The following is a 12,363-nucleotide window of genomic DNA, read 5'->3' on the forward strand; positions in this document are numbered from 1 at the left end:
TGAACTGCAACTTTGATACACCCTTGTAATATATGTATGTTTATTTAACCTCATTCTGCATTTTCTTACAGAAAGGCATCATTCCATGGTAAAAGGAACAGTAACACCAAAAAATGGACGGTAAGTGTTTTAAAGTAATGAAAATATCATATACTGTTGCCCTGCACTGGTAAAACTGATGTGTTTGCTTCAGAAACACTACTATAGTTCATATAAACAAGCTGCTGTGGAGCAATGGCGGAAATTGAAAAACGGCAATATGGCACAGGTTAACTAATGGATAACAGATAACACCATTAGACAGACAGAGTTTATTTGCTATCTGCTGTGTAACCTGAGCCTTTTCTCCTTTGAATGGCTGCCCCCATTGCTACACAGCAGCTTATTTATATAAACAGTAGTAGAGTTTCTTAAGCAAACACAGCAATTTTATCGGTGCAGGGCAACACTGCATTATATTTTCATTACTTTAAAACACTTTTATTTTTTGACGTTACTGTTCCTTTAATGTTTAAGTGAAAAACCTTTAAGGCAAGACAAGTACTTCTAAAGACAGGCCTTCTTAAGGTGTAAAAGCTCTAGAGGACCCTATATGGGATTTAAGCTCCTTCAAAGTCCAGCGATATGGACCTAACATTGTGCATGGGGTTATTATCCTGCTGAAACAGGAAAGAGCCTTCCCCAAACTGTTACCACAAAGCAAGATGATCAGATTTGTCAATTGTATATTGAAGTGGCGCTTGTGATGTTTGACCCAGGTAGCCAATTACAATAATTATAAGACTTTTGACAGACTTATTTACATAAATGCTACATTTACCTATTTCCATAGGTATTTTATAGTTGCAATACCATATAAAGCATATTAAGGCATTGTCATTATAGGCATAACCACTCTGGAGGCATTATAACACATCTCAGTTGCTCCTATTAGGTCATAATTTTGCTACTTGACTAGCAGGCCATGGCAGCAAATCAGTGGGTAACATTTTCTGGTCAGCTGATTGAAACCAAATATCAGCTAGAGGGGTAGGCTCAATGGGCTGCATAGATGTTTATTTCAGTGTTGATACTGGAAAGTCAATCTACATAAACATCTTGAAGTGATACAGACATACCAGATGACATGCACTTATTAGTCAACTGACAGTTAATAGTTAAGCTGCTTTTTAAAATGTATCTAATTATTTTGGTAATGCCCTATCTCAGTTTCATTTTGAGTTGAAGAGACCATTGATGGTTGTTGTCTGTGAGACATGCTAGAGTGACTTGTATATGTTTAAGTACACACCCTGCCTAACATGTCTTGCACTCGAGAAACTTTTAAGCCATATAAGGGATCCTTTGTGCTTTTACACTGTGAGAGTGCTTGTGTTTGCGAGTACCTTGTTCCTTGTGTTTGCAAGTACCTTGTCTTATGGGTATTTCATGTGAGTGATAAATCTTTGCATGTCACCATTCTAATGTTTAATTCCCTATTTTGTACACTCCATGTTTGGGATACTTACTAGTAAATGTATTAAGAGTTGTACTTTCTTTGTATGTGTTTTGAATGCCTGCAATTTCATTTTTTGCAGCGCCCAGTACCTCTTGTAATGGATTTGAAGGTCCTGTTTCAATGACTTATCAATCTCAACTTGGTAAACAGATGTATTTTGTTGCTACAGTTAGACTTGCAACACCTACATTTTTAAAGGTAGGTGATCTATGTGGAGTTGGTACAGGTACCAAAGTACATAATACAATTTAACAGCATTGGTATTAATGCAATATGGAACTGTTTGCAGAAAACAGAAGGTGTGGAAGGGGGTTAGACGTATTCACTATTATTTTGACATTTGGCTCTATATATATATATATATATATATATATATATATATATATATATATATATATATATATATATATATATATGTATATCTATATATATATATATATATATATATATATATATATATATATAATGCATATAATATCAGTACTCCTGATTAGAAGCTTCTCTTTGCCTGGGTGACAGGCACCAACTGTGCCCACGATATTCCCATGAAGAAGCTGCACTCTCAAGTCTTAAAAAATATAGGATTTTTATTGTAAACATGCACTGAGAAAGACTGGGACACAGCCGAAACGTTAGTGCATGTTTATAAAATCCTGTGTGTGTGTGTGTTTGTGTGTGTGTGTATATATATATATATATATATATATATATATATATATATATATATATATATATATATATATATCCACAGACCAGTATTTGGTCTGTTTTTCATTGAAAGGGTTGCCATACTGTAGCCAACCCATTAAGCTATGCAGTCAGTTGGCTTATGGGCCAGACTGAGTACAGCTACACATAAAGAATGTAAACTGGAGCTACTGATATACAAACTTACTCAGCTGCCAGTTCACCATACAGCTAACAACAAGGTGCATTGGTAGGTGAATTTTCCTAGCTTTGAGAGATTAACTGTGATCAGGAAGGATCACAGGATGGTCGATTGAAAATCCTGAGCTAATATATATGACAAGTTAGGTGGTATGCTCAAAATGACTCAAACGTCCAACATACTGTATAAGACATTTTTTAAATTGTAAAACTAAAATGCTAGTATGGTGAGCTGAAAGTCAACTGGTCAGTGTATCAGGAAAACTGTATATATAATATATAAAAGTGCAAAAATTTGAATTTGAATATTTCTCTGTGGAAGGAAATGTGCATAGTTGAGGAATGCCTTGAAGAATTTACCTCAAGACACAGCCTGGAATGGAAGTTCTTGTTTCTAGATCACCGGTTAGTACTTTCTCCCGCTTGCTGCAGTTATAGAAATGTTGAAAAAAATTCCATAAACATAGTTAACATATCAATATGTATTCATTTCAGTACACTGTTTTGTTCAAATTAGTACACTCCACCACTAATAGCTACTCTTCTTATTTTATTTCACAAATTAAAAAATTTAGATGTTTATACAGGTACTAATTGTTTTTAATTTGTTATAGAGCACCACCTATAATTGGTTATTTGCCTATTGAAGTTCTTGGTACATCTGGGTATGATTATTATCACGTAGATGACCTTGACATATTGGCTAAGTGCCATGAACAGTGTAAGTACCATTTGAAATTGTTATGATTAGTGTATACACTTTGTTTAAAAATGTGCATTTTGTTGAAAAACTACTTAGGTTTATTTTAATTGAATTTTTTTTAATCTATTTTCAATTCAACCCCCATCTACCAAGTGAAAAGCGTATTATGGAGAGCAATTGAATCAGAACTAAAAACAAAACAGCATTTCCGTATAAATGTTGACCTCTTATCGCAAACCACCCTTGCTATTAAAGTACAAACTTCATAATCTGTATAATGACAAGTGAGGGTACCTCAAACCCATTCTGTATTATATATGTAAAATCTTGGGATTTATGTGATGTCAGTACAGATAGACTTCTAGATTAAATAAAGCCTATGGCAAATACAGTGAATTTCAAGTGCTTTATCTGTCATGGTTCTGCAGATGTCAAAAAAGTGCCCGAAATTGCCCCTTCTGCTCCCCAAAAGTTAAATGGCTTGACAGGAAGCAGGAGTTGATGTTTATGCACTTTGGCGCCTCATCAAAAATGACTGAACTTATTTATTGTTACAAGCATCTAATACATCCTTCATCAATTACACTTATGCTTTTCAGCAGTTTCTAATGCTGGTAGCCTAGGGTTAATATGCCTGTTACCCATTTTCTGTAGTAAGTATACTGGTATGTCTAGGGTTAATATGCTGATTACTAATTTTCTGTAGTAATTATACTGGCACGTCTGGGGTTAATATGCCTGTTAACCACTTTCCTTATGGATTATAGTGCTACGCCTAGGGCTAATATGCTCATTGTCCATTTTCTGTAGTAAATATACTGGCATGTCTGGGTTACGTTTTGGTAAAATAGGAGTAACATTTAAGGATGTGGCCAAAAAGTGGGCATGGTGTAAAATGTTGCTGCACTGCACTCTGACAACCTGATATGCAATATACCATTTGTTAATTTAAATTCTGGACAGATAACATTTACAAACTTCTGTGTATTTCCTGTTATCAGTACTTCAGTGTGGAAAAGGAAAGTCATGCTGCTATCGATTTCTTACCAAAGGACAGCAATGGATCTGGCTTCAGACTCAATACTACATTACATATCATCAGTGGAATTCCAAACCAGAATTTATTGTATGTACACACAGTGTTCTAAGGTATGTTCTTTTGCTTTGATTGGAAATTAATCATATCCCATTAGCTTTATGGAATGAAAAGCCTGGAGAAAGAGGAATGGTTAATGAGAAGTGGAGGGGATTTTCTGTCACCGTTGTATTTATTAGACCTATAATACAGCCAAGTAGCTACAACATATAAATAAAGAGTAGAACAACCATTGCAGCAATCAGTGTGTTAAAAAAACACCATATTTGTACAAATGTTAATGCACAATAGCTAACTGGCATGTGCTAACATTGCATATGCTTTCACTTCTGCAGTGATAAACAGTATTTTTGCAGCCTCACTAGGCCTTTATAGCCATCAGGAGAGGTCACCTGTTCACAAACACAGAGCTTAATAGAACCTTTGATGAGTAGAGGGAAGAGTATATCTGCATAGTTCACATAAGCGTCACAGTTTTTATAATGTTTATGAATGTTAAATCATATAACATTAACAGATTAGACTTGCCACTGCATGCCCCATAAGACTAAAAAAAACAAAAAAAAAACGCAAGCCAATGCCGTAGAGACTCTGACCCCAGAGTCAGAGCCTGCAAAGATTCTGTCAATGTGTATACACTCCAGTATTACCAGTAAAAATACAATGTGTGAGTATGTGACACTGGGAAGAGGTCTAAAATGCAATTGTAAGGTAAACTCCATTTGTGCAGAACCTTCCATCCTGCATCTTTGTAAACTGGACTTCTAGGCTTAACACCAAGCAGCCCAGTGTGATGGTATTTTGTGTGGTCATGGGCAGACTATGTGGGGCACCCCAATTTACAAACAACATTTATTATACTAAAAATTCTTGGGTGCAGAAAGAAAATTGTGTCTCCAGCCCAGTCATCTCAAACTGTATTTTTCATTAGTTATGCAGATGTAAGAGTGGACAGAAGACAAGAATTAAGTTTGGAAGAAGATTCATCAGAAACTGGTGTTTCACCAAAAATACAGGTACAACCTTTTCTGTTAAATAAACTCCACACACTGCCTCAAATAGATTTCATTGTATCCAAATAATCCAAATCTTTAAAAAGAATTTCCTTTTTCTATATAGTAATAAAACAGGACCTTGTACTTGATCTAAACTAAGATATACTTAATCCTTATTGGAAGCAGAACCAGCCTATTGAGTTTCTTTAATGTTTACATGATTTTCTAGTAGACTTAAGTTATGAAGATCCAAATTACAAAAAGATCCCTTTTCCGGAAAACCCCAGGTCCAGAGCATTCGGGATAACATGTGTATAAAAGTTGGATTTAAGGTGGTTATAGTCAGGATGACATACACCAAAGCAGGGTGGGTACTCACAAATGTTTAGATAAATATTTTGCTTTCAATTGAAACATCTCCCTCCTGTAGTTTGTCTGCTGTAATCTCTAGGAACAAATGCGCTATAGATAGTATAAAATCCTTTTTTTAAAATTTTCTAATAAGTTTAAATTGCACTCACATAAATACGATAAAAAGTGCTTATCAGTCAGTCCATACCTGTATAAAAGTTGGATTTAAGGTGGTTATAGTCAGGATGACGTTAGGAACATCTTTGAAAAAATTTTGCAATAACTGTAAAAAATAATTCTACTAGAAATCAATGAGGAGTTTTATCACCATATAACTGCATGATTCCATAGTATCCCAGTACCACTGTTAAATGTTGGTCATTTTTGGCCCAAGCTGTTCAGGTTATTCAAATAAGGCTTTTGCACCTCAATTTTAAAATAGTTCCACGAGTTTTCATGGGCCATTGTAGGGCATTCACATATTTGGATCCACTCCAGGGTTTCTTTGGCCTTGTGTTTGGAATAAATAGTTCTACTGAAAGATAAACTTTGACCCGAGGTTTAGTTTCTTTTTAGCAAACTTAAAGGAAAAGTAACACCAAAAAATGAAAGTGTTGTAAAGTAAGAAAACATACTGTACAACTGATGTATTTGCTGATGTATTTGCTTCAGAAACGTTGTTATAGTTTATACAAACAAGCTGCTGTGTAGCCATGGGGGCATCCATTCAAAGCCAAAAAAGGAGAACAGGCACAGGATACACAACAGATAACAGATAAGATCTGTGGTATACAATAGGATTCTTTAGAACTTATCTTTTATCTATTGAGTATCCGGTGCTTGAATGGCTGCCCCCATGGCTATACAGCAGCTTGTTTATATAAATTATAGCAGTCTTTCTGAAGCAAATACACCAGTTCTACCAGTGCAGGACAACAGTACATTTTATTTTCATTATTTTAAAACACTTTCACTTTTTTGTGTTACTGTTCCTTTAGGGTAGGGACACACTGGGCGATTTGGGGAGATTTAGTCGCCTGGCGACTAATCGCAGCGACTTTTCTCCCCGAAAAAGTCGCCGGCGCTAATCACACACGGCGATTCGTTTTCCGAAGACTTCGGAAAACGAATCGCCTCGTGTGATTAGCGCAGGCGATTTTTTCATTTTAGCCAGGCACAGAGCGAGGGGTGGCATTCGATGAAGATTGGTCGTGGAAAGTCGCGGCGATTAGTCGCCAGGCGACTAAATCTCCCCAAATCGCCCAGTGTGTCCCAGCCCTTAAGGACCTAAACTGACTTCGGAAAACGAATCGCCGCGTGTGATTAGCGCAGGCGATTTTTCATTTTAGCCAGGCGCAGAGCGAGGGGAGGCATTCGGGGAAGATTGGCTCCCTAAATCGCCCAGTGTGTCCCAGCCCTTAAGGACCTAAACTGGTAAAGATTGCCCTACACCACTATAATTTATATACATAATCTACTATATAGATAGGGCAACTGTTCAAGTTGAATAGGGAAATTTTACAAAGCAGATAGCAGATAAGATGTAGGGAATACAATGGTTTTAGTTGTTACACAGGAAGATAAAAGAGGTCAGTGCCATGCATGGCTCTCTGCAGGAGAAAGCCTCAACACCTGGCTCATAAAAAATGGACACACACACATATATAATAAAACCTTTTTGATTTTAATTTTAGATGCCCAGCTCATGCTGACTATTAAAAGCAGCCCCACAGCATGATGTGCCACCAAACTATAAACTATATTTATGGGGTCAATCAAATCAAGAACTCTGTAGAACACTGCCTATATGATCAAATGGCACAAAAGACGCGTACACTAGAAAAAAACCATATGAAATAATGGGCTAGAATCATTTATGGCCTAATTCAGTTCCAAATTTTTATTTAGACTTAAATCAGGGGTGTCCAAACTATATGCAACGAGGGCCAGATTTGGTGAGGTGAAAACGTGTGGGGGCCGACCATTCAGCCTGACATTCTTTGAACCATTAACATCATTTAACTTATTTAAATAAGGAATCACGTAGCCATAGCAATAATATTTAGGCACATTAGTGAAACGATCTGCCACTTGGTCTATGCTGCTGCCTGTGTGCTGAAGCTGTTAGCAATAGACACGTACTGGCAAGTAGTGACGAGCATAATTCTTTAGTTTACTGTACTGGCACATAAGTACGTCTATTGCACCTTCAGCCCTGAAGAAGTATGTGAGAGAGGCGCATCACTCCGTGCCAGTACGTGTCTATTGGTAACACCTTCAGCACACAGGCAGCAGTATAGACCAAGTGGCAGATCATTTCACTAATGTGTCCAAATATTACGACTACATGATTCCTGATTGCACTGTGCTGGAGGGCCACATTATTATTGATTTCATGATTGAGGCTGAGGGCCAGTGTAAATTTGAAAATGGGCCTCAATTGGCCCCCAGGCCGGACTTTGGACATGCCTGACTTAAATGAAACCATGGGATAGGTTTATATAGTGAAGTGTAACATCACTTGAAACATCTGCAACAAGAGGAAATGTTCTGTGGTGAGATAAGACCAAGTTTGAGATTTTTACAAAATAATGTGTCACAAAACGAATACTTGAACACACCTTGTAACCACTGTACCTGCAGCAGGGAAATATGGTCGTAGTAGCATCATATATCATGTTCACATAAAAGTTAAAATGAATGGTACAATATAAGGGTAAATAGCTCAAGATATATTGTTTAAGTATGCTAAAAATCAAGAATGGCTCAAGAATATAAAGGCAAATGCCATATAAATGCCAAGTCAATTCCCTGTCCTTATTCTAATTAAGAGGTGCACAAGTGTCATCTGACTAACGTCAACAAAAGTGTACACATATAGAACACAAGTCTATGTAAAATATAGAGGTATAGTGGCCCTTTAATCAAATAATTATGTGTATGTTCAGTATGGTGCCCCTGTAACTACAACTCAAGGCTTGTTCGCTTACAAGCAACCATTTTTTTATGCTTGTTAGTACAAGTTGGAGTCTGAAGCAATTTTGGGTATCTGGAGTTGGAGTTGTAAGCAATTTTGGGTAGCTGAAGTCGGAGTTGCAAAAACGTACCGACTCCTAATAACTTTAAATACAAACACTGAGAATAATGAAAGCTGATTTAAAAGCTTCTATGAAGGAGGATATAGCAGAAGTAATTATTTTTCTAAGAACAATACTTTAGTTATTTTGGATTGTATTCTACAGCTATATGCCAGGTTCAATTAATATATATTTTTAGGTTTTTCAATTGTTTTTGGTTTATGTAGTTTAACTTTGATTTTGGATTTTGAATTACTAAAAGATGTGATTTATATTTTTGAGCTTTGGCAAAAAAATGCTTTGTATGTTTTGTACTTTCAATCGTCTTTCAATCAACATGGAAAAAGCTGTGTGTTTGCTTTAGAAAGACTACTATAGTTTATATAAACAAGCTGCTGTGTAGTCATGTGGGCAGCCATTCAAGCTGAAAAAAGGAGAAAAGGCACAGGATGCATAGCAGGTAACAGATAAGCCCTGTCCAATACAATGGTGTTGTTTCTGTTATCTGCTGCCCCCATGGCTTCACAGCAGCTTGTTTATATCAACTATACATAGTAATCTTTCTGAAGCAAACGCACCAGTTTTACCAGTGCAGAACAACAGTACATTATATTTGAATTACTTTGAGTTTTGAGTGTTCCTTTAAAAACAGAGGAGTCGAAGGTACCATAAACTGAGGAGTTGGAATCAAAGGATTTATGTACCTTGATACTAATATTGCAGATAGATTTGTCACTGTGGCACTATATTGTGCATAACTAACATAAACATTATTTTGCATGTCCCTTGTTTACATTTTTAGACATCTTTTGAACAAATATTAGTCACAGAGCTTTTAGTCAGTGTTTGGATATTAGAAGTCTTTGCTATGCCCACTGTATACATTTTATCATCTACCCTTCCCCAGCCCTCCTTATATTCTTAAACGTCCTCTATCCCCCTTCAACCTCATCCTTCAGCTTTTGTCCCTAATCCATCCAACCTCTGCTGTCAGTTATCCCTTTTATCCCTCTCCTGATTGCCCTCAGCTCTCCTCCTTCTCTTCTTCATTGGCAGTGCTCAGCTGTTCAAAATAGTAGAAGGGTTGATAATGATCTGGGATGGCTGATGAAGCAAGGTGGATGAAGAATAGAGGATGGTAACAGTGAACAGAATAGAATGGATGGAGAAGGGCAAAGAAGCCTGGAAGCTAAACTGAAAGCTAAAAAAAATGACTTATGGCCAAGAAAGGAGGGTTGGAGTGAGGGCAAGTGGAATGCCAGTTGATGTATTTATGGGAGCATGTAACACTATGCACAGTGTATGCCTGCAACTAGCACTGAGTAGATCCCCAGCATGTAGGTGTGGAACAGGTTTAAGTAGAGAATACAAAAATGACAATGTGATACAAATGAGGGTGTTTAACAAATTTCTGTTGTTGTAGAGTGAGCATAGAATAAGAAAACACAATGCAACCTTACATATCATTAAGAGTTTCTGTGGTGTACTCTGAAGAATAGGGTTGTTCTGTTAATGGCCAAGGGCCCAATATTGAGAAGCCACAAAATGTGTGACCAACCACTAACAAAAATAATTTCAATCTGTTCTTGTTATACACCCCTCCCACACTTGACAAAGGGCCTATTAGGCTCAATACATGTGCAAATAAACACCTGGATTTTTTTTCCCTAAAAAGGCCCAATATGGCTCCCCAAGGAGTTAGTGACCACAAAGCTGTCTAAGAAGTTGACATATTTTTTGACAATTGTTTTAAAATTATTAAATAGAACAGTTACAGTATCCAATAATACAGTTTATTTGTAGCTCTTTTACCAGAACCTCTATGTGTGTTTATAACGACATTTTCAATTTTGTGCAGCCATCAGTACAGCCATCAGCACCATATGAGCCATATGATATTCAGTCAGAAATATTACAGCAAAACCAATCCAGTCAAACAACACAGGTAGATATGCAACTTTGTTTCCAATTAATAATCTTAGATGTAATTCTTTATATAGAATACCTGTACTTAATTTTATCATGTCAGAAAAAAATGCTATAACCTGCAGTTAATTTGCATGGTGCAGGATTTGCCTTGGTGCAAAAGTTCAGAAAATGTAAACTCACCTAGAAGTAATATCAACGTATATTTTCTGCATGCAAGCATAAAAAAAGACTTATACAGGTATGGGACCCGTTATACAGAATGCTTGGAACCTGAAGTTTTACAGATAAGAGATCTTTCCATAATTTGGATCTCCATACTTTGTCTACTAAAAAATAATTTAAGGTGGAATTTTTATGTGAATTATTTTACTCAAATAGCTACAAATGTACTCACAGCTTGAATGGGAGGTTATTTAAGAAAAAAGGAGAATGTCTAATATTCAATCGAAAAGTCCCGACCCGAAAATCGAATTCTAATTGCGTTTTTTTCCTCCAAAAATAACTTGAATGTCAGAAATGCAATTAACATATTCAAATGGTTCAACAGACCTCTGCCATTAACTTTAGGTGGTGAATATTCGAATTAGAACTGTTTCCATGGTTGAGATGTGATAAATCTCACATTCATATTTACATTAGAATTGGGGGATTAGAATTCGAATGTGACGCCTGCATTTTTGCACAGCGTGTCGGATCATGCCGGGATCATCTGTGGAGTCCTGCCCTTAGACCATAGACAGCATTTACTACATTTAGTATGTATAGCCCAGCACTGTTTTCATATTATATTGAAGGATATTATTTAATGTGCAGATTTTTCTAATAAAAGCATTTTCCTATTCTTATAAGCTGCCTGTCCAGGATAGTATCCAAGTCATACAAAGCCAGCTTCAGCAGAGAACCCAGATTCTCCAGGCTAGTATACAATGGCAACAGGAAGAACTTAAAAAGATCCAGGAACAGCTTAATATGGTCCAGGAATCTAACATACAGGTGAGTGATGAATGCAATTATTCATTAAATATAGGGGACTCATTAACTCTTAGATATCTCTAGATATCCCTTCGCTTTTACAACATGCATCCCTTTATACTGTTCTATGCTAAAGCCTAAAGGATTTGAAGGGTGTCTTTACTGTTTAGCAGACAGACTAAAATGCTGATCTTCCTTCAGATGTTTTGTCAGCCCCAAACACCTGCTCAAAACTTCAACAACCTGCACCAAACGGACACAGAATATCATCCAATCCAACATAGATCCAGCATAGGACCTCAGCAGCTACAGCAGCAAATGCTGAGCCTTCCAAATCAAAGTCAGACTACTTCTAAACTGATTCCAGGCCAGCATGTGATTTCATCTCAGCAAGTGCTCAGGGATTCCACTATACTATCAAGTAAGGTAAAGAAAAACATGATTTATTTCTAGAATTTTGATCATTTCACGTTAAACAGTTTCATGCTCCTACTAACACTAATCATTACAGATGCATCTTAAACTGATATCTAGTATATGTAGTCTATGGGAATATTTTATATGCTACAGGAACTAACTGCAGCTGTAGCTCCCAGCACTCTTTCCTGCAATAAGTGCAGCACACATAGGTATAGAATTTATGAAGTACACTTTCTGTAATGTGGATCACCATTCCTAAAGGCTACTAAAAAACATTTAAAGGGATCCTGTCATCGGAAAACATGTTTTTTTCAAAATGCATCAGTTTTCTCAAAAGAGCAAACATTTTTTTTTATATTCAATTTTGAAATCTGACATGGGGCTAGACATTTTGTCAATTTCCCAGCTGCCCCCAGTCATGTGACTTGTGCCTG

The 12,363-nt window shown here is 36.6% G+C and overlaps 1 protein-coding gene across 2 annotated transcripts in view; it reads left to right on the forward strand.

The window, feature by feature from the left end:
* Positions 1 to 12,363, forward strand: part of npas2.L (neuronal PAS domain protein 2 L homeolog) — a 45,264-nt gene that overhangs the window by 18,505 nt on the left and 14,396 nt on the right. The window contains exons 8-15 of one of the 2 annotated variants that reach the window (XM_018247059.2): positions 1,578 to 1,696; positions 2,709 to 2,791; positions 3,001 to 3,107; positions 4,091 to 4,238; positions 5,117 to 5,201; positions 10,467 to 10,553; positions 11,387 to 11,530; positions 11,711 to 11,935. In XM_018247059.2, the coding sequence (XP_018102548.1) occupies positions 1,578 to 1,696; positions 2,709 to 2,791; positions 3,001 to 3,107; positions 4,091 to 4,238; positions 5,117 to 5,201; positions 10,467 to 10,553; positions 11,387 to 11,530; positions 11,711 to 11,935 (998 nt within the window). The remainder of the gene's footprint in view (positions 1 to 1,577; positions 1,697 to 2,708; positions 2,792 to 3,000; positions 3,108 to 4,090; positions 4,239 to 5,116; positions 5,202 to 10,466; positions 10,554 to 11,386; positions 11,531 to 11,710; positions 11,936 to 12,363) is intronic. The other variant, XM_041582359.1, reaches the window with a different exon arrangement.

This window comes from Xenopus laevis, chromosome 2L (genome assembly GCF_017654675.1).
Source record: "Xenopus laevis strain J_2021 chromosome 2L, Xenopus_laevis_v10.1, whole genome shotgun sequence".
Lineage (NCBI taxonomy): Eukaryota > Metazoa > Chordata > Amphibia > Anura > Pipidae > Xenopus > Xenopus laevis.